Raw genomic sequence first — 22,280 nt, 5'->3', positions numbered from 1 at the left:
AATGATACTCGCCTTGTAAGATTTCTTTCCCATTGAATGTTTTGAATGCAATGCGGCCAGAATGAGCAGAAAATATGACCAAATAAGGTGAACGAGATGATCTTGTGGTTCTCGCCGAGGCACAAAACAGCTAGCAGCCCTACCCACCTCTCACTCCTGCCTTGTTGTCCGTGGAGAACGTAAGCAGATTGCCTGAAGTGGCTGGGATATTTTTTAATTTATCTAAACAACAGAAAAAATGGCCGATGAAGACGTTGCTGCCTTGGTCGTGGATAATGGCTCCGGTATGTGCAAGGCCGGTTTTGCCGGAGACGATGCTCCTCGTGCAGTGTTTCCATCCATCGTTGGCCGTCCAAGGCATCAGGGTGTGATGGTTGGTATGGGTCAGAAAGATTCGTACGTCGGCGACGAAGCTCAGAGCAAGAGAGGTATTCTGACCCTGAAATATCCCATCGAGCATGGCATTGTAACCAACTGGGATGACATGGAGAAGGTAAGTTAACCTTAACGAGGTAAATGTCAAATTGGAACATCCACTGACGATAATTTGCCTTGATTTCAGATCTGGCATCACACCTTCTACAACGAGCTGCGTGTAGCGCCCGAGGAACACCCAGTTCTGCTTACAGAAGCTCCTCTCAACCCAAAAGCCAACAGAGAAAAAATGACACAGGTATGTACAAAAATATATAAATATAGCGAATTCACTGCTTTAGAAAATGTATTGGCGTATCATTTTGCTTCTCAGTTTTCGCCACAATTAGATTAAATCGTTGTGGTTATTTCTTTAATTAACACATAGCTGCTATACAAAAAAATGAAAAATTTCTATTTCTGCTTGCATTAAAAACAGTGCTGTTTATTCGTTGAATTGTCTTAAATCGTGGAAATGTTGACAATTTTCATCATAATAAATCGCTAGAGCGCTAATTAGTGTTAATTTGAAACTAGTCAAAAGTAAAAATCTCTTGCTAAATATCTCTTGCTACCGATCGTGTATAAGAAGTCGCCAACAAAACCGACGAACCGGGTGTCATGCTAAAAATGCTTTCCTCTGGTTCGAAAATCAAACTTATGGAGAGAGGCCCATTCCCTCCAACTAAAATAATTCGATTGTGACTAACTGTGCGAAAATTAAGTTTATGGTATGATTCAAAATATCAGAGAGAGATTGGAAACACTTAGCGTAAGTACTTTGGCATAGCGACATCAGTCATTAATTTATTTTTTGTTGATTTAAAATGACTGTTTCGTGACAAACAGCTGACGGCTGAGGAAAACTGAATGTAATTGTTGCCTTATTTGGTTAAAGTTACCAGTGATTGGTCAGATTTGTAGAAAGATTGATATCTGGAGAGATCACAGGAAGATCGCCTGATTGCAGCTTTTCTGTGGTGTTAGTTTCAGAGATTTCAAAAGGTCATTAATGGATCTCTAAACAATCAATCAATAATTCAGTTCGTTTCATTTTGCGTTGGCATAAACATAATTGCAGAGTGTATCATTAGAAGGAGACTTGCGTATGAGCTTTAAGAAAACAATTCCATCGACTATTATCTCACTCGAAGCTTTCAAACATGTTTATCAGACCAGAGTCCTTTCTCAAAGAAAAACTCCAGGTCGCGATTTCGTACGTTGCCAGTTGGGAGAATTCGTTTGCACATCAAGGCAGAATTGAACTGCGTGTGTTGTCAAAGTAGGATATTGTTAGGCGAAATCAGACGCTTGTTACAGTTTGGGGGTTTAAAATAGTTCTGTGCATCAAATGTCGAAAGTTATTACAATGGTTCTAACTTTTGAGTCCGTGGATAATATCCTGACGCTCTACCATCTAATAAAGCCGTTGAGTAGTTCATGTTGTGCTATTCGTCCTAATACTTCTCAGTTTCTTGGGTAAAGAAAGTTGAACAAAAAATGCAAAAAAAGAACAAGGCTGATTTAGCGGTTAGAGAAATATATTATTCCAGAAGGCACGTCGTTACTCCTTCAGGTTTTTTCAGAAAGTTGAGCCATTTTTCTAATTCACTCCCTCCGTGAATTAAAAGGGTTCAATAAATATTTCACTAAAACGTCAAGGCTGTCTTTTGTTCTTGCTTTGTTCTCATCTGTTCTTCTCGTTTTACAGATCATGTTCGAGACCTTCAACGCCCCAGCCATGTACGTCGCTATCCAGGCCGTGCTGTCTCTGTACGCCTCTGGGCGAACAACAGGAATCGTAATGGACAGTGGTGATGGTGTAACGCACACAGTTCCCATCTATGAAGGTTACGCTCTTCCCCATGCCATCCTTCGTCTCGACTTGGCCGGCAGGGACTTGACAGACTACCTCATGAAGATTCTGACCGAGCGTGGCTACTCCTTCACCACCACCGCCGAGCGCGAGATCGTGCGTGACATCAAAGAGAAGCTCTGCTATGTTGCTTTGGACTTTGAGCAAGAAATGAGTACCGCCGCCTCCAGCTCCAGCTTGGAGAAGAGCTACGAGCTTCCCGACGGACAGGTTATCACCATTGGTAACGAGAGATTTAGATGTCCCGAGGCCATGTTCCAGCCCGCCTTCCTTGGTATGGAATCCGCTGGCATCCACGAGACCACCTATAACTCGATCATGAAGTGCGATGTTGACATCCGTAAGGATCTGTACGCCAACACAGTATTGTCTGGTGGCTCCACCATGTACCCTGGAATCGCTGACAGAATGCAGAAAGAAATCACTTCTCTCGCCCCTCCCACAATGAAGATCAAGATCATTGCTCCTCCCGAGCGTAAATACTCTGTATGGATCGGAGGATCGATCTTGGCCTCGCTGTCCACCTTCCAACAGATGTGGATCTCCAAACAGGAATACGATGAATCTGGCCCCGCCATTGTTCACCGTAAATGCTTCTAAACAGGCCTTTTGCTCTCGACTTTTCTAAACGTCTTAAACTAATTCACCCAGGTGGTGGTCAGAACTTTAACAACTGGACAAACAATCTTTTCCTCTAATGGCTGTTCCGAGACAATTTATTTTTGGAAGTTTGGATAGATGTTTGACAGAAAAATACAAATAAAAAACATTCCAAGACTCATTTTAGACGCCTTTTGTCTGTAAGATGCCAAATATTTTTTTGTTTGTTGAGAAATAAAAGCTTTTAGCACCCCGAATTTTTTTCCTTTTTTAACATAAAAGATAAAGTGGTAAAGTGCCGGAACGAGGAAAACGTGGTAACATGAAGTCGTTTGCAGTTACAATTTGTCGTGAAAATGTGAGTGAAATATTCGAGCGAAACCTCTTAAAAAGACATTGCTCGTTATTCAGGTGCTCATTTTTTTTATTGGTGCGGTATTCTTCAAGCGTACTATCACATTGTTTTAAATTTGCTGCCTTTATTTGCGACTCTCAAAACCGTGCCCAGAGTATGGTAATTTAAAGTGGATTTATCTTTTTGTCCGGTGGAATTCGCGCGGGATTTTGCTAGTTTCTGGAAGTTAGGTGTTTTCAGGGGCAGGATTTCGCCTTTGTGAGCGAATAACTCCGGCACTCAAAACAGGCTTCAACAACAGTTGTTCAGTAAGCTAGCATTAATATGCTGTCAGCAAAACGGCAGTGAACAGTGATTGATTAAAACTGAAAATTGACAGAGAGAGCTAGGGAGGCCTTGGTGCACTTGGGGTAAGGCCATTTGGACGGGTTTTAGTTCGTTTTTTGTATTCTGTATTCGCCTGTGATTTTCCGTCACGCGAGTTATTTTAGTTACACGACTTAAAGTAATCGTGGCAACAACCCTGGGCCGAGTTGTTCAAAGCCCGATTAAGCTAATCCCGTGTTAACGTGAACTTTAATTCGAGTTTGATTACTAATCAAAAGAGGTCCTTCAGAAGATTTTTGTCCCTCAGTTTTGACTTAAACTTTTCTTTACCGTAAGCTTATAATCAGCTTTTAAAACCATTTTTAACGAGCGAGATGAAAACTTCGGTTAACTTTTAATCCTGGATTAAGGTCAATCGGCTTTCGAACAACCGAGCCCAGAATAATAAACAAACGTTTTCAAAGTTGAAATAGGTCCCCTCTAAATATAAATTTAAAAAAAAATTGTTCCCCAATAGGCCATTTCCGAGTTGCTCTGAACCTCATTGTAAAAGCGAGGCTAAGTGCAAAGTTTTTCTTATGAAAATTAGTTTTCATTCAAACACAAGTAAAATTAATCTTCATATGAAAAACTTTGCTCTTAGCCTCGCTTTAACGATGAGGTTCACATTAACTCGGAAATGACCTATTCCCTGGACAGTATGAGTGGGATGATAAGCATTAATTAGGATCCCGCCGAGAAGCCAAGTACGTTGGACTAGAACACGAATTCTCCCAACCTGCTTATAAAGATTCCTTGTTTCAATGGTATGGAGAAAATGGTCGGTAATCTGGAAAAAGTCGATCCTAAGTATTCTTCACTCCATCGCCATTTTGATGAGATACGTTGAGCTTATCACAGTTACGGCTGATGTGCCTGGAGTATTATTTTTTGTGTCCATATTAGTCAGCCGAGGGTGAAACGCATTTGCATTTGTATGTATTTGCAGGAAAGCCCAAAGAAACGAATAACATAGACTGATAATGAGATATTTTCACATTTTTTCGGGGTCCCTATGGCGCCATAACCCCGTAATTCTCGTGTCACGTGCCGCTAACAACTGAAGCAAAATACCAAGTTTATTTCAAGAGTTTTGTTTTCCTCCTCCCACTTGTTTACAAGGGAAAAGCCTCAGGGACGATGTTGGTAAAATATCGACCGCTCACGGTAAATAAAACGGGGGAAAACGAAAGGCTTCCAGTATCGCAAATGGACTTAAAAGGAGGGACTTGTAAATGTCTAAAATCTGATTTATGTCTGGTTATTCTGAGAGCGTGCATAATAGGTTTTGAGCGGGAAGTGGGGGGCGGAGGAGACGAGGAAAAGGAAAAGAAAATTCCTTCCCTTCTTTCCTCCTTCCCTTTCTGCCACCTTCCCTCTTCCCATAGCAAGGCCTGATACTCAGGTTCGTTAGAGAGCACACGATAATTGCGTGCTCCGAGGGAGATCATGTTGCGTTTTCGTGCGACCACAACTCTTCAGAGTTTACCTAGTTCCTAGAACTGTCTCTTTCTTTCATCTTGATCAATCCGTTTCGGGTCAAGTCACCGAAACGAATTGATCGTGAGGGCCTGGGAGAAAACCGTGCAGGGTCTAGGCCAGTTCAGAGTCAGACAGACGTACAGTAGAACCCCGTCAATACGGTCACCAATGGGTCCAAAAAATTGGCCATATTAACGGGGTGGCCGTATTGCCGGGGCAGGGCCAAATTTATATATCGCATTCGCACTTCCTGAACAACCGATTCTCTTTAATAAACAATCGGAATGAAGATGTACGGAATTGTAGACAATACTTTCGTTTGTCTTGTAATGAAAACAGGGAGGACTGTTGCTTACTTTGTAAAGTAAATCGGTTGTTTGATTAGAGTAAATTACAGAGGTCAATGAAATTGACATGTCACAGGCGTTTTGGTTTTCTAAATTTAGCGTCAGTGGCCGTATTAACGGGGTGAAATTAGAAAGGATTGTATTGTTTGGGATTTCGAAATGTGGCCGTTGGCCGTATTAACGGTTGACCGTATTAACGGCCGGGCCAAAAAAAAAACTGGCCGTAATAACGAGGTGACCGTATTACCGAGGTGGCCGTGACTTGCAAATTAGCTCCAACATCCAGCGGGCGATGAACAATTACCTAAAATCTCGTCGTACCTTTAATACCTCTCTACACTTGATAGTGAGAAAGTAGGAGAGAAGGTCTAACTATGCATTGAGTGCATTGAGTGTACCATAAAACAATCAAAATGAAACATTGACAATTTGTCCATCATGTCGAAGCATTTCTCGGAAAAACCATGCTTTATGATGGGTTGCATCAACAACATTTAGATATTAAAGAGTACTAACTTGAATACAAAAACTGAAATGAATGCGATGATTTTAAAGATTTTCTATAGTCTACTTGAAACTCATTTTACAAAAACGAACTTAAAACTCCCTTGGAAGGAAGGTACAGGAAGGAAGGCAAATCTACAACATTAAGTCCAACTAAATCTAAATACTTGGCGTTAAATTTCTTGACGCCGAATGTCGCTTCACTGACGTAAACATGAGTAAAAGAAAGGAGTAAAATAAACGATAAAAATAACAACTAATATAGAAATGATTATTTGGAAATAGAAACTTTTTTTATCTTTTAACATTGAGATTAAATGATCGACCTCACGAATAACCTCTTTCTTGTCGTGCATATCATCCTCCAATTTATCAGCCAGGTCTCGCAGCTTCTTCACTGCTTTCGGCTCTTTGTCCTTCTCGCCTTTCCGACCTGCATCAATTTTCTCAAGGTTGGTTACCAGTGAGTGAATGTCAAAAGGCAGCATAAAAGCGCTAACGGCAAAACCACCAACGAGTAGGACTTTGTCGGATTTACTGAGGCTGTAAAACAAAGCTTCACCGCCCTCAGAGGCAGCTGTCTTTGCAACCCCCGCGCCGAGTTTGTAGCCAGCCTTCAAGGTGGAAGCAGTGCCCCAGACCACTTTAACAGCATTCATTCTTTTGCATGTCTGCACTTCCTCGGCAAATTTTTCCCAAACCTCCTCCACAGCTTCTACGGCCTCTCGGTCTCGATCGATGATCTTTTGCGCAGTGTCGAACGTTTCCTTTTGGATGCAGAGTTCTGCGAGCGAAGAAGAGGCATTAACCACCCCACCTGCAGCGCCTAAACCCGCACCAACTGCAGAAACTATGAGAGATGCTCCAGCGGTAAAAAAAGAGAGACCAAATCCTACTGCTGTGACACCAAAGCCCGCAATTGAAGCAGAACTTCCTGCCACTTGCAATTTGCACGACTTGTTATGGACGGTGAGTAGTTTGTCGGCCAAGACTCGCAAAGTATGAACGGTTGCTTCTCGTTTTGGAATCCAGCCACAAAGTAAGGACTTCACCTTTTCGGCTTGTTGTATAAGTAGCTTGCTTTTATCAGCCATGGTAAAGCTTTTTTTCGCCCTATGACAATAAGCTGCTAAATTCACTTCTACGATTTCAGTGCTCTACACAGACAATCATTTCGTGGAACTCAGCCTCGTTTGTGATCAAAACTTTTCATTGGCCAGTAGCCAATACCGTCTCGTCAGTATTCGTCCCCGCTGATATTTCTTGCGTAAAGCTTCCGGCTGTCATAATTTAGATATGACCTTTTGGCGCATGCAGTCAGTTTTGAGCGACTGGAATATTTGACTGTTGCAGATTGGGTTTTCAAGAGCAATTTGTGGCTATAAACTTCAGTAATATTTAACCCACCGTATTCAGGAAAAGTCGATGAGAGGTACCGACCTCCTTAGCCAAATTTACATGTTCACTTGACGGACATATGCAATCAAGATTGCTATGCTCAGCATCTTTGGAACTTAAATATAGAGTCAAAGTCTTTGCTGTTTTTAACAAGTTCTTTTAGCATCATAGATTTTGTTCTCAGTTCAAGCTTAATTTCAACAATTCATTTGAAATTTCTGAATATGCTTGTTTAAACTGATTGTACAAGCTTGTACAACTCGTCTTTGGGTTTATTGTTCTAAATATTTTGATCAGATCGAGCGCTTCAATTTTCACATTTTCACACATGTCCAGAAATGCACCTAACCCTAAATTTGGGTACTTCGATTTAAACCAGGCCTTTTTGTCGTTTTCATATGACTTAATGTTTGACAGAATAGGCCTTACCACGGTTTTCGACGCCATTTTGACGAGTAGGCAAACAGGCTTGAAATAACAGCGTTTGTATGGAAATCCGATGTCAAATAATTTTCATAAAACATCGCTTCTGAAAAATTCAAGAATTGGAAACTTTTGGCACTAAGAAAAGGATTTTAAGAAAAAAATTGGACGGATGTAGCTGTGCCACAAAGCGTCCAGTCGTGTTTTGAACTTTCCATACATTTGTCTGTAAAGCTAACCAGCCGTGAACTGCTACTAAAAATAGTTCGCGGGAAAAAAATACAGGGAAATTATTTCAAGCCTGTTTGCCTACTCGTCAAAATGGCGTCGAAAACCGTGATAAGGCCTATTATGTGTGTTTAAGTGAGAATTAAGGTTAGGGGACACCTTGTGATATTTATCATACAATTCATGAATCTCATTAGCGTGAATTTCTGGACATATCAATTCTGGAGCAAAACTACAAGTTGATTATGAGAAACGCCCAATTCTGTTGACTGAAGGTCCATTCAACCCTCAAGCTACTACCGCGGAAAAGACAGCACAGACAGAGTTCAATAACAACATTGATTGATTTACATAACAGAACTTAAATACAAAAACTGAGGTAATTTTAATTTTATCTCGCTATAGTCTACTTGAAACTCTCAAAAGCGAACTTAAAAATCCCCAACACACTCAAATTACCATTTACATTTTCCTGGAAAGGCTGGTAATCTAATCCGACCCATTCTAAATATCTCTTAGCTTTATAAAATTTACGAAACGCAAATAGCACTTTATATGATGTATACATGAGTAAGATAAACAATAAAAAATAAAGAAAAAATATGGAAGCGATTTTGAAAAGAACTGAAAAATCTAATGCAACACAAGTCTTAGTTCAAAATAACCTTGAAGGCGTCTCGCAGAATTAGTAACTATAGAAATCTCAGTTATTTGATACGATCAGCTAATCATGACGCTGTATGTCCTTATTTGCTTTCTTTAACATATGTTTCCAATGGATTGGATTGCTTTCTTTAAAGATATGCTTCCAATGGATTGGAATCCTGGGCCGTTGTCATTGAGACCAAATCATCGATTTCACGAAAAAGCTCGTTCTTGTCGTGCATATCCTTTTCCAACTGATCAGCAAGCTGTCGCAACTTCTTCACTGCTTCCGGCTCTTTGTCGTTCTTGCCTTTCCGAGCTGCATCAATTTCCTTCGAGTTGGTTACCAATGATTTAATTTGGAAAGGCAAAAAAACAGCACTCACTGCTAAACCTCCAATTTGGACGACTTTGTCAATAAGATCGAGACTGCGAAACAAAACTTCACCGCCCTCAGTAGCAGCTTCCGCTCCAATCTCCGCGCCAATGTGGATGCCAGCCATCGCACAGTCCTTTAACAGGAAAGCAGTCTCGACACCCGTCTTAACACTCTTCCCTTTAAGAATTTTCTTTGATTCTTCTTCAAACTCTTTCCAAAGCTCCTCAATAGCTTCCGCGGCTTTTTGGTCTTCATTGATGATCTTCTGCGCAGTGTCGAACTTTCCCCTTTGGATGCAGACTTCTGCGACCGAAGAACCGGCATTTGCCACTCCACCTGCAGCACTCAAAACAGAACCAACTGCAGAAACTACGAGAGATATTCCACCGGTAAAAAAAGAAAGACCAAATCCTGCCGCCATTGCACCAAAGCCCGCAATTGAAGTAGAATTTGCTGTCACATGCGCGATGCACACGTTGTTATGGTGGGTGAGTAGTTCGTCGGCCAAGACTCGCAGAGTATGAACGGTTGCTTTTCTCTTTGGAGTCAAATCACGAAGTAACGACTTTATCGTTTCGGCTTTTTGTAATAGCTTACTTTCATCAGCCATGGTGAAGCTTTTTGTCCGCCCTATGACAACAAGCTGCTAAAGTTACTTCTGCGATTTCAGTACTTTGTCTACACCGACAAAATTTCGTGGAAATCAGCCTCGTTTGTGATCAAAAATTCGTATTGGCCAGCAGCCGGGTAAGGGAATAGTTTTCTGAAAACTAATACGTCGGTATTTGTCCGAATGAATGCTTTACATACCTATTGTAGCTACCGGCTGTCATATTTTTGATGGACTTTGATCTTTTGGTACATGTTTCAATCGAGAGACTCTCTCATCTCAATTCAATGGTTGGATTGTAGCCACTGGAAGTATATTTAACAATTATTCCACGAGCGCGCGTTGGATATGAGATGATAGATAGCCAACGAGGCGCGTAGCGCCGAGTTGGCTATAATCATCTCATATCCAACAAGCGCAAGTGGAATAATTGTTTTATTAAAAACAATCAAGAATTATTGCTAGATCTAACTGATTTCGCTGTGAGAGAAGAACCAGCAGACAATTTAATGGCCGCCATTTCTTGGCCATGGTATAATTGCTCATATACCATGGCCGCTCAGCCAATCAAATCCCTTGAATTGCATTATACAATGATCCAGTTTTTAATAATTTCCAATATTTCGAAAGGCACGGCCTTTCTTCTTCAGGGTATGGTTGAGACTGACCCTGTGGCAAGATACGTTACAATTTTATTCAGTTACAATAGATACCAGTCCTGAAAGACTAGGCCAAAGTTACATAAACAAAAACGTTACAGTTTGAAATTTAAAAATTCAACTGGTAAATAGGTATAAGCAAAATAGCTAAAGTTACAACGTGGAAGACGAAAACAAAATACGTCACAATGAGTTTTTTTTTTTACATAACTTAGGAAGATAAAATAATAACAGACGGGAAAAATGTTCATGTCTCATCTCTCCTATTAAGACCTTATAATTAGGGTTCAAGAATTTGACCTCTGTCGATGAGATCTTTGCGCACACTGTCACGATTAGATTTGATGAGTTCGAGAGGAATAAGTAGCATGTCAGAAGCGTTATGGAGCGGTTAGAAAGAAAATGTTCTGAGACTGTGATGGGCTTGGAACTGTTGTTTATTTGTCAACTGGTCTTCGATGTTCGGTTAAAACAACCTTTAAGCCTTCGTTTTGTTTTTCCTTTGTATTGTTTGTGGCAGCGGTTGCAGTGTACCACAAACAATCAACTGAAATGAAACATTGAACATTCTTCCATCTTGTCGAAGCATTTCTCGGAAAAACCATGCTTTACGATCGATTGGATCAACAACGTTTACGTAAGAGAACTAACTTGAATACAAAAACTGAAATGAATGCGATGCATGATTTTAAAGTTTTTCTATAGTCTACTTGAAACTCATTTCACAGCACTAACCTAAAAATGAGTCCCTTGGAAAGGAAGGTGCAGGAAGGAAGGCAAATATATTACATTAAGTCCAACTAAATCTAAATACTTGGCCACTCCAGTAGTGTTAACAGCGTTAAATTTGTTAACGCCGAATGTCGCGTAACTGACGTAAACATGAGGAAAAGAAAGGAGTAAAATAATAGATAAAAATAACAGCTGATATAAGAATGATTATTTTGAAAAGGAAGCTCTTTTTATCTTTCATCATTGAGATCAAATAATCGACCAAAGGAATAACCCCTTTCTTGTCGTGCATAACCTTTTCCAACTGATCAGCAAGCTCTCGCAGCTTCCTCACTGCTTTCGGCTCTTTGTCCTGCTCGCCTTTCCGACCTGCATCAATTTTCTTAAGGTTGGTTACCAGTGTGTAAGTGTCGAGAAGCAGCATAACAGCACCAAAGGCAAAACCACCAACGTGTAGGTATTTGTCGAATTTACGGAGGCTGTAAAACAAAGCTTCACCGCCCTCAGAGGCCGCTGTCTTTGCAAAATCTCCCGCGCCGAGTCTGTAGAGTTTGTAGATAGCGTCTAATGTGAAAGCAGTGCCCCAGACCACTTTAACAGCATATGCAGCATTAATCTGTCTTTTGGATGTCTGCACTTCCTCGGCAAATTCTTTCCAAACCTTCTCCACAGCTTCCGCGGCTTCTCGGTCTCGATCGATGATCTTCTGCGCAGTGTCGAACGTTTCCTTTTGGATGCGGTGTTCTGCGAGCGAAGAAAAGGCATTAACCACCCCACCTACAGTACACAAACCCGCACCAGCTGCAGAAGCTATGAGAGATGCTCCAGCGGTACAATAAGGAAGACCAAATCCTGCTGCTGTGACAACAAAGCCCAAAATTGTAGCAGAACTTCCTGCTAGTTGCCACTCGCACGACTTGTTATGGACGGTGAGTAGTTTGTCGGCCAAGACTCTCAAAGTACGAACGGTTGCTGCACGTATTGGAATCATTTCATCAGCCATGGCCGTGGTGAAGCTTTTTTTCGCCCTATGATAACAAGCTGCTAAATTCACTTCTGCGATTTCAGTGCTCTACGCAGACAATCATTTCGTGGAAATCAGCCTCGTTTGTGATCAAAAGTTTCATTGGCCAGGAGCCAATACCGTCTCGTCGGTATTCGTCCCAGTTAATGCTGATATTTTGCGTAAAGCTTCCAGCTGTCATATTTTAGATATGACCTTTTGGCGCATGCAGTCAGTTCAATGGAAGGATTGTAGCCACTGGAATATTTAATTGTTGCAGATAGAATTTTCAAGATCAATTTGTCGCAATAAACTTCGGCAATACATTCTGTGTTTTTTATAAGAACGTTTAGTTTTGGAGCAAAGGCTGAACGTTCTTGTATATTTTTTTTTGCGATTTGAAGCTGAAACGTTCTTAAGATGTTCTTAAATTACACGGTATACACTATACGTATTTCAGTAACTCAATGCGGACGTGACCAGAAAGTCTATCGGAGTGAATTGCCTGCTGATATATGGTATCACGAAATGCTCATTATGACAAACTGAGAGTTATACAATGTTATACAAAACATACCCTTAAGTATTTTGGTTAATTTACATTTGATACCTTGATTTTGTAATTACAGATTAGCAAAATAAGAACGTTCTTAACCGACCCTCAGCCTGAGGAATGTTCTTAATACGTTCTTAAAATTTTGGTTAATCTCAGCCTCGACGTCCTTGCAAAAGAGTGTATTTCACCTACCGTATTCAGGAAAAGTCGATGAGAAGTTCCAAACTCCTTGGCCAAATTCACATGTTCACTTGACGGACATATGCATTCAAGATTGCTATGCTTAGCATCTTTAGAACATAAATATAGAGTCGAAGTTTTTGCTGTTTTAAAAAGTTCTTTTAGCATCGTAGACTTTTTTCTCGGTTCAAGCTTAATTTCAACAGTTCATTTGAAATTTTTGAATATGCTTGTTTAAACTGATTGTACAAGCTTGTACAACTCGTCTTTGGGTTTGTTGTACTAAATATTTTAATCGGATTTGGCGCTTCAATTTTGGAGCAATAATACAAGTTGATTCTGAGGAACACCCGATTCTGTTGACTGAAGGTCCATTGAACCCTCAAGCTAACACCGCGGAAAAGACAGCACAGATAGAGTTCAATAACAACATTGATTGATTTACATAACAGAACTTGAATACAAAAACTGAAGTGACTTTCAATGTTTACTGAGGTAATTTTAATTTTTTTTCGCTATAGTCTACTTGAAACTCTCAAAGGCGAACTTAAAAATTCCCAACACACTCAAATTGGCATTTACATTTCCCTGGAAAGGCTGGTAATCTAATCCAACCTAATCTAAATATCTCTTAGCTCTATTAAATTTACGAAAGGCAAATGGCGCTTTACTGATGTATACATGAGTAAGATAAACGATAAAAAATAAAGAAAAAATATAGAAACGACTTTGAAAAGAACTCAAAAATCTAAATGAAAGACAAGTCTCAGTTCAAAATAACCTTGAAAGGGTCTCGCAGAATTGATAACTATAGGAATCTCAGTTATTTGATACGATTAGCTAATCATGACGCTGTATGTCCTTATTTGCTCTCTTTAACATATGTTTTCCAATGGATTGGATTGCTTTCTTTAAAGATATGCGTCCAATGGATTGGAATCCTGGGTCGTTGCCATTAAGACCAAATCATCGATTTCACGAATAAGCTCGTTCTTGTCGTGCATATCCTTTTCCAACTGATCAGCAAGCTCTCGCAGCTTCTTCACTGCTTCCGGCTCTTTGTCGTGTTCGCCTTTCCGAGCTGCATCAATTTCCTTCGCGTTGGTTACCAATGAGTAGATGTCGAGAGGCAACGTAGCAACACTGAATGCAAAACCACCAATGTGTGCGACTTTGCCGGCTACACCGAGACCGCGAAACAAAGCTTCACCGCCCTCACTGGCAGCTGTCGCTGCAACCCTCTTGCCGACTTTGAAGCTAGCCTCCGCACAGCCCTTTACGATGTTATAAGCGCCGAAAACCACTTTGGCACCATTCTTCATTGTGCATATCTGTATTTCGTTGGAAAATTTTCCCCAAAGCTTCGCAATTGCTTCCGTGGCTTTTCGGTCTTCATCGATGATCTTTTGCGCAGTGTCGAACTTTCCCTTTTGGATGCAGATTTCTGCGAGCGAAGAACCGGCATTTGTCACTCCACCTGCAGCACCCATTCCCGCTCCAACTGCAGCAAGTACAGTGGAAGAAACTATGAGAGATGTGCCACCGGTTAAAAAAGAAAGACCAAATCCTAGCGCCATGACACCGCAGCCCGTAATTGAAATTGAACTTCCTGCCACTTGAGCGATGCACACGTTGTTATGGTGGGTGAGTAGTTCGTCGGCCAAGACTCGCAGAGTACGAATGGTTGCTTTTCTCTTTGGAGTCAAATCACGAAGTAAGGACTTCACCTTTTGGGCTTGTTGTAATAGCTTACTTTCATCAGCCATGGTGAAGCGTTTTCTCCAGGCTATGACAACAAGCTGGCAAATTCAGTGTTTCGCCGACAAGATTTCGTGGAAATCGGCCTCGTTTGTGATCTAAATGCTCATTGGCCAGAGGCCGGGTAAGCTAATAGTTCTGAAAACTAATACGTTGGTATTTGCCCAAAGGAATGTTATGGGTTTGGCTGTTATATTTTAGATGGAATTTCTTGGTTATGATCTACAGTTCTCAAACTCATTTATAATTCTTCAAGGCAAAACAAAGCAAATCACTACCGTAAAGGAGGTTAAGAAATGTGATATTAATTATCATAAAATTATGTAAACTATTCGTACGAATTTCTCCAAGAATTATCAATAGTTTGAGAAGCTATATCAAACACTGGAAAGAATCACTCACACTCACTCCCGCCGCCGCGTGAGAGGACGGATATGACTTTTACTGTAAGTATCATTTCACGCTGGTTTATTTTTTAGATGTGTTAGGTAAGTGTGAAAATGTGTCAAAGTTTAGCAGATCAACTTATCATCGCTCCTAACACAGTCCTGGTAAACGTTGTAAAATGACGCTGTAGCCTGTCAAACTTTTGAGATCGAGTTATTATCGAGTGGTAAATGTCGTAACATGATTCTTTGATCTGAATAAAAGACTCCATTCCGTTTACCTGTTGTTTTTATCGGTTTTAAACAGGATGCCGGGCACCGAGAAAGGGCTTCTCGTCCTTTTCTCGTGTTAACAGTGATGAGCTGCAAGCTTTCCGAAAAAGCTCCGTAGTTCAAATTTTCCCTGAAGGTTTTAAAATGGTGAAAAGAGCTACCTTTCGACTAGCCGACGAAGCCATGTTCGACGGCAAAGCTGTGTCAGATTTTGAAGTTGTCGAACCTTTATCGTTTGGTCTTCTCGCTGTTTTGTTTCGGCAACAAACTCAGAAGATTTCGTTTTAAAAGGATCTTCGTTTTAGTCCTTTAAAAGAATTTGTAAATGACCTTGAATTTAGTGCTTTGTCTGTTGAACATGAAACGATTACACGTTGTACACGTTTCCACCAACGACGGCCATCAAGTAAAGATCAACGCCGGCCGTAGCTTGAAAGCTAACTATGCCAGCTCCACCAACACCGCTGGTAAGAGGAGAAGCTGCAGAAAACCCGCTGCCGATGACCCCAAAGCAAATTTGTGTAAACGTAAAGTAAAATTTCTCCCCACACATGAGCGAGATTTGTGACCCGGGGGGGAGGGGGTACTCCTCGGAATTTTCGGTGGGGGTGTGCCGTGGGGTTCTCCAAATCCTAACCCTATTTCAGACCAAAACATGCTATTTCCGACACCCTTTTTCAGACCAGGGGCCCGTTTCTCGAAATTCCTGTAACTTACCGGGCCCGGTAAGTGTCTTTGGTGATAATGTTTCTTCATAAAGTGAATATTTGTTAGCTTTGAATACCAAATTTTAAAATCTTATAATTCTATGAAATCACTGCCCGAGTACCATGTCTCTAATCACTGTGTAATCGGCAAAAAATCGTTTACAAATATACTTATCGGGCCCGGTAAGTTACTGGGACCTTTGAGGAACGGGTCCCTGGACATCTAAAATCCATACCCGTTTTCAGACCTTTGTTGTAGCATAATTACGCTTTGTCTCAATGCCAAAGTCAAGAATTGATAAAATTCACCCGAAAATTCAGCTCGAATGATATATTTTGTATACTTCTCTTTCTACAGTTCATTTGAAGTTGAAAAGACAAATACGTTTATACGCCGTCGCGGAAACCATACCAGATTTAAGACCCTAGTGGTCAAAATCTATACCCGTTTTCACACCAAAACGACTAAAAAAACCGGTCAGTGTAAAATGCAGAATGCAGACTGCAGACTGCAGACTGGGGGTAAAATGCAGGCTAGGGGTAAAATGCAGACTGAACACTGCAGACCAGGGGTAAAATGCAGACTAAATTAAATTAAATTTTGTTCGGTTGGGCAGGTTGTATCCCGGAAAGTATTCATTCATTTTAAACCGTGAGAACTGTTTTCATTTTCTACGATTTTTTCGCAAGCGCTAAATTCCTTTCTCGTTATCTGCGCAACAGAAATCTTTTCATATTTGAATTCTACATTTACTCAGCTTTCTATAGAGACAAAAATGAGCTCGATAGGACATATATTTACCGAGATACGAATTTTTGAGTTTTCTGTACTCAGTTTGTTTACAACGTAATTAATACACGGCGGACGGTAGTAAAATGCATCCAAATATCCGCGCACTTTAAAATTCACCGAAATATTTCGAAAGCACATCGTCAAATGCATTTTTTTTTTTCAAAACTAAAACATTTAAATATCTTGTTGAGCGGTTTTTCTCTTTATTTCGAAGCGAATTCATGGAGAAATAATTTTTGAAAGTATTGGAAGAAGTAGGGCGCCGTCCCCAAAAGTCACGCAATGAAATCCTAAGTTTTTTTCGCAAGCCTCAAATTCCTTTTTCGCTAACAACGCTACATGTATCTTATTTGGAATTCTACACTTACTTATTAACTTTCTATACAGACCAAAATCACTTCGAGTGTTGTAACTTTAAAAAGATAGTCTTTATAATTTAGTCTGCATTTTATCCCTAGTCTGCGTTTTACCCCCAGTCTGCAGTCTGTATTTTACACTGACCGCTAAAAAAAACTTACTCTTTGGGGCAGCACACACCGGTGGGGATTTATGAAAATTTAGATATTGACCCGGGAAGAAGCTGTTGATAACAAAAAGGGGACAGCAGCTGATCAGCCGAGTCAATGCCTTATGTGAAGAAAAGAGGGAAAATTTGTCCACCGTTCTGTCATTTTTGTGGGCGTTTGGTTACCAAGACGCTACAGGTGTCATAACGATGTGATCAAGGATGTGGCATCGGCTCAAGAGAGTCATGAAGGATCTCGCTGGAGAGGAAACGCTAAGCCAGATTGGGTACTTTTGTTTTTTGAAACGCACGCAATAATTTCTGGCCATACATGGCAAGCGGTGACCAACAACAATTGGAAAAACGGAGGTAAGTTTTCCATCTATTTGTACAAAACTATATAATTCGTTGCGTGTTGTGTTCAGACTAGTAGCCTGGCCTCATTGATGCTTTAATTTTGGCGCGGTTACCAAGGAGATGGCTCGATGCTACCAAAATGTTTGATTTTGGACGATCACGAAGCAATGTTTTTTTAAGATACTCATAATTCTACTTCCCTATTTTTTTGTAGTTATGATGGACTATTGCTCTCTTACCTGGTTTTATCGTTGATCGAATTTAATGGAATCTATTTAACATTTCAACACATTTCGTGAGCGAGCATCACATTGACAGAGGTGAGTCAAAAACTGCTTGCAGCAAACTTTCAGACTACTGCACACATACAATAGTGATCCTCCAACTAAGTATAATCCAAAATAATTTCACTAACAATATTTTCAAAACTACAGTAGCCTTTATTTCAGAAGGAAATGCTGACCCCAAAATTTTACCACATGTCAGTCACTTCACTGCGATTTGTGAGGGATTACTATCGTCGACAAATTTGGGCAAATATTTCTTTCCTTTTGATGGCACAACAAAGTTCTAGCTTTTTTAAACTGGTTGAGGTCTCTCTCAATGGTCTTTGTTAAATTTTTCATCGGACAGTTTTCGTTTCTTGTGAAAATTTTTTGTCCACTACTCACAAAAATAGTTTGTAAAACTTTGTTGACCAGTCAGAAGCGCTGATCACACCACTTGATGAGTTCATTTGTGTGTCTATACTCTAATCACAAACTCCGCTATACCAAACAAAACGCAAGTTTTATACAGTTCATTGTATAAATCTGTATGTTGTCCCCTTACAGGTAACCTTGTTTTATTTTCTTTGAGGAGTGTTTCTGTTTTTTATTATTATTTTAAGGCAGCACACTGAACAAGTGCTACATGTAGTTAGTTGCACTTAGGCTGCAGTTAATATAACTTCAGCAGGCTTTGGAAAAACAAATTGAGCAGCCTTTTACAGCGAACTTTTCATGAAATTATCCCAACAAAATAAAGGGAAACAATTGTACTTGTCTTTTTGAAACCAAATTTGCAAGGCTTTCCTTTGTTAGTTGTTTTAATAAAATAAAATAATGGTGGAAATCATGAGGGGTTGGTTTCTAAAGAAACTGTTGTACTACGTATGCGTCTATGGGTTGTAGAAACAAATAATGTTTGGTTTTATCAACAGAGTTGATAACTGAGGTAATTTGGCCACCATAAAGAGCATGTCAGAGCAAGGGCTCTGGCAACTCTGTTGAGAAACCAAACATTTCTTACTTAATTTGTTTTTTGTTGTTGTTTATTATTTTGGTAATGATCGAGGAATAAGTATCATAATAGATTATTTTTCATGAAGGGAAAATATCAAGATTCTACTGAAAGACATTAATCATCAAAAAAAGTTACTTAAGGTGTACGGGATTGTCATTGATGGCAAACATTATCATGTACAGTTTGTGTCACCCGCCAGTTGAGATGGATAAGTTATGCACAAGCTGGTAGCATGATTAGTATTTCAAGGTTACATCGGAACTGTCTCAGGTGCGTCACCCACCAGTTCCGATTGAAAAATAAGTTATGCACAAACTGGTAGCATGATTAGTATTTCAAGGTTACATCGCAACTGTCTCAGGTGTGACACCCACCAGTTCCGATTGAAAAATAAGTTATGCACAAGCTGGTATCATCATTAGTATTTCAAGGTTACATCGCAACTGTCTCAGGTGTGTCACCCACCAGTTCCGATTGAAAAATAAGTTATGTGCAAGCTGGTAGCATGATTAGTATTTCAAGGTTACATTGAACTGTATGAGTATGAGGCATGCCACCTGTCAAGGGGTAATTTCCAAATTGATAGTAGGAATATAGTACTGGATGTAGGATATTGCCACACTATTAAGCTTATATTGATACATAAAGCTTACTACTTTGAAAACATTAAGAAGGGAAAAAGTTTTAAGTCTCTTCAGTTTGAAATGAAAAAGGCTAAGGCTAATTACAAGTTACTTTCTTTCGCACTGTTGTTGTATCTGCCAATAGACTGTAAGATTCCATTTATTAATTTTCTTTTGACAATAGCAAACAGAAACTGGCAAAAGATGTGTCATCTTGGCAGTCCTGCTAATAAAAGATGTGCCATCTTAAGAGCAGGAATGTTTGCTATTGTCACAATGGCAACAAATTGAACTGATATACCCAGTTTCTATTCTTGATTGTTTCTTTGTGTTCGTTTTTCTTTATGCTGCAAGAAGGGTTTGGCTTAACTAATTATACCAGTTTTTGCCTACATTTACATATGGTTAAATCTGCCCTTATGAACACCGACGAATAATACAGACCGCAGTCCAAGATTACTATAAACTCTGGAGATGTTGATAATATGGACATTTTGGTCTATCCCATGACAGTATATTAAGGGTTAAAAGTTTTGCCAAAAGCATACATATAGATTAAATTCTTTGTCGTATTCAAGAGAAACAAAATTTCATCTCCTCTATTCAATGGCATGAGGTACTTAATATGCCCGGCATTATTTTGGAAGTCATCACAACAAATGGCTTTAGAGGGTTTCAATGTTTTAACACTCTTTTCTTTGTTTTAACTTTTTTGAAATCCAGGGTCCAGTTGTTCAAAGCCCGATTAAGCTAATCCTGGGTTAACGAAACTTTGATTTGGGTATATTTACTAATCCGTAAGGATTCGTCCCAAAGATTTTTGTCCTCAGTTTTGCCTTAGACTTTTCTTTACCATTAAATTAAAATGAGCCTTTAATGAGCGAGTTGCAAACCTTGGTTAACTTTTAATCGGGGATTAGCGTTAGTCGGCTTTCGAACAACCTGGCCCAGTAGTCCTATTGCTATTGCCTGACTCTCAAGCTAATTATTCCCTAAAATTTAGAAAGGTCGGCAAAATATTAAACAAGTTGGTCTTCATATCAAATGCCTGTTTTTTTAAGAGCTTTTTTTTATCTTGGCTTTGATATCCAAACATTTTCTTGAGCTTTGTTTATATGTACAGCACTGGAATAAAAAAGGTGTACATAACTGAGTGAGTTATAATACTAAAGACTCAGTAAACAACACACCAAAATAGATGGGTTCCTAGGAAAACCCACCAGGTTTAACTTCATTTATTTACTTTGGCGCAGTTACCTGCACCAGCTGACCAGCAGACCAGCTTTCAACTGAGTGTCACACATGAACTATTGAATACAGATGAGAATCAAATCAAATAATCAGAAATTGAAGCAAATACATGTTGCTTGCACCAAGAATGGGAAGACATATGAGTAAGTCACAATTAGTTAATACTTCCAATATTATTGGTCAAGAAAGTGGCACGAGACTTTATAATCAGTCATGAAGTGTAGGCATGCCACCTGTCAAGGGGTAATTTCCAAATTGATAGTAGGAATATGGTACTGGATGTAGGATATTGCCACACAATTAAGCTTATATTGATACATAAAGCTTACTACTTTGAAAACATTAAGAAGGGAAAAAGTTTTAAGTCTCTTCAGTTTGAAATGCAAAAGGCTGGAAAAGTTAAAAGTTGACTCTTAGTTTCAAGACAGTGTCTTTATACAAAGGTTTAAAAGCCATAGCCTTCTCGGTTTATTCACAAGTTACTTTTTTTCTGTGGTTGTTAACTTGATCAGATTCCATTCATTTATTTCTTGTGACAATAGCAAACAGAATCTGGCAAAAGATGTGTCATCTTGGCAGTCCTGTTAATAAAAGATGTGCCATCTTAAGAGCAGAAATGTTTGCTGTTGTCACAATTGCAACGAAATGTTTATTATAACTAATTTACCTAGTTCTGGGTTTCTATTGTTTTTTTTTTTCCAACCAATAGTTCTACGTGAAGGCTTTGGCTTTTGGTTGTATAAGTGGTTCCAAATAAATCTTGTCAACTTTGGAAAAGAGGAAGATTCTCTGCTTAAAATACAAAAGCTAAAAATTGATTCCTTAAGATTAAAGAGTGTCCTGAAACAAATCTTTTTAAGCCATAGACTTCTTGTTTTATTGACAAGTTACTTTCTTTCGTACTGTTGTTGTCTCTGCCAATGGACTGTAAGATTCCATTTATTTCTTTTGACAATAGCAAACAGAAACTGGCAAAAGATGTGTCATCTTGGCAGTCCTGCTAATAAAAGATGTGCCATCTTAAGAGCAGGAATGTTTGCTATTGTCACAATGGCAACAAATTGAACTGATATACCCAGTTTCTATTCTTGATTGTTTCTTTGTGTTCGTTTTTCTTTATGCTACAAGAAGGCTTTGGCTTAACTAATTATACCAGTTTTTGCCTACATTTACATATGGTTAGATCTGCCCTTTTGAACACCGACGAATAATACAGACCGCAGTCCAAGATTACTATAAACTCTGGAGATGTTGATAATATGGACATTTTGGTCTATCCCATGACAGTATATTAAGGGTTAAAAGTTTTGCCAAAAGCATACACATAGATTAAATTCTTTGTCGTATTCAAGAGAAAGATATTTCATCTCCTCTATTGGCATGAGGTACTTAATATGCCCGGCATTATTTTGGAAGTCATCACAACAAATGGCTTTAGAGGGTTTCAATGTTTTAACACTCTTTTCTTTGTTTTAACTTTTTTGAAATCCAGGGTCCAGTTGTTCAAAGCCCGATTAAGCTAATCCTGGGTTAACGAAACTTTGATTTGGGTATATTTCCTCTAACAATATTAACTATCAACTACA

General features: G+C 39.5%; 4 protein-coding genes and 1 long non-coding RNA gene across 5 annotated transcripts; 2 read left to right on the top strand and 3 right to left on the bottom strand.

The window, feature by feature from the left end:
- The first annotated feature begins 48 nt into the window (after nucleotides 1–48).
- On the top strand, nucleotides 49–3,147 carry LOC146464968 (actin, cytoplasmic-like). Its single transcript, XM_085129071.1, has 3 exons — nucleotides 49–493; nucleotides 563–673; nucleotides 2,126–3,147. Exons 1-3 carry the CDS (start codon nucleotides 239–241, stop codon nucleotides 2,888–2,890), a joined length of 1,131 nt encoding a protein of 376 aa, XP_084985197.1. The 5' UTR covers nucleotides 49–238; the 3' UTR covers nucleotides 2,891–3,147.
- Nucleotides 3,148–8,314: 5,167 nt separating this feature from the next.
- On the bottom strand, nucleotides 8,315–10,186 carry LOC146464967 (uncharacterized). Its single transcript, XM_085129076.1, has one exon. It carries the CDS (start codon nucleotides 9,625–9,627, stop codon nucleotides 8,788–8,790), a length of 840 nt encoding a protein of 279 aa, XP_084985202.1. The 5' UTR covers nucleotides 9,628–10,186; the 3' UTR covers nucleotides 8,315–8,787.
- A 111-nt stretch (nucleotides 10,187–10,297) lies between these two features.
- Nucleotides 10,298–13,021, bottom strand: LOC146464966 (uncharacterized). Its single transcript, XM_085129074.1, has one exon. It carries the CDS (start codon nucleotides 12,019–12,021, stop codon nucleotides 11,137–11,139), a length of 885 nt encoding a protein of 294 aa, XP_084985200.1. The 5' UTR covers nucleotides 12,022–13,021; the 3' UTR covers nucleotides 10,298–11,136.
- A 150-nt stretch (nucleotides 13,022–13,171) lies between these two features.
- On the bottom strand, nucleotides 13,172–14,594 carry LOC146464965 (uncharacterized). Its single transcript, XM_085129075.1, has one exon. The coding sequence runs from the start codon at nucleotides 14,521–14,523 to the stop codon at nucleotides 13,669–13,671; it is 855 nt and encodes a 284-aa protein (XP_084985201.1). The 5' UTR covers nucleotides 14,524–14,594; the 3' UTR covers nucleotides 13,172–13,668.
- A 3,008-nt stretch (nucleotides 14,595–17,602) lies between these two features.
- LOC146464964 (uncharacterized) lies at nucleotides 17,603–21,075 on the top strand. The gene is made up of 2 exons (XR_014868380.1): nucleotides 17,603–17,856; nucleotides 20,697–21,075. It is a non-coding gene; the product is annotated as an uncharacterized LOC146464964 (long non-coding RNA).
- Nucleotides 21,076–22,280: the final 1,205 nt, after the last annotated feature.

The sequence above is a fragment of the Pavona decussata genome, unplaced genomic scaffold (assembly GCF_977016875.1).
Source record: "Pavona decussata unplaced genomic scaffold, jaPavDecu1.1 SCAFFOLD_158, whole genome shotgun sequence".
NCBI lineage: Eukaryota > Metazoa > Cnidaria > Anthozoa > Scleractinia > Agariciidae > Pavona > Pavona decussata.
Note: the sequence above shows the minus strand (reverse complement) of the source record. Positions and strands in the feature narration are given on the sequence as shown.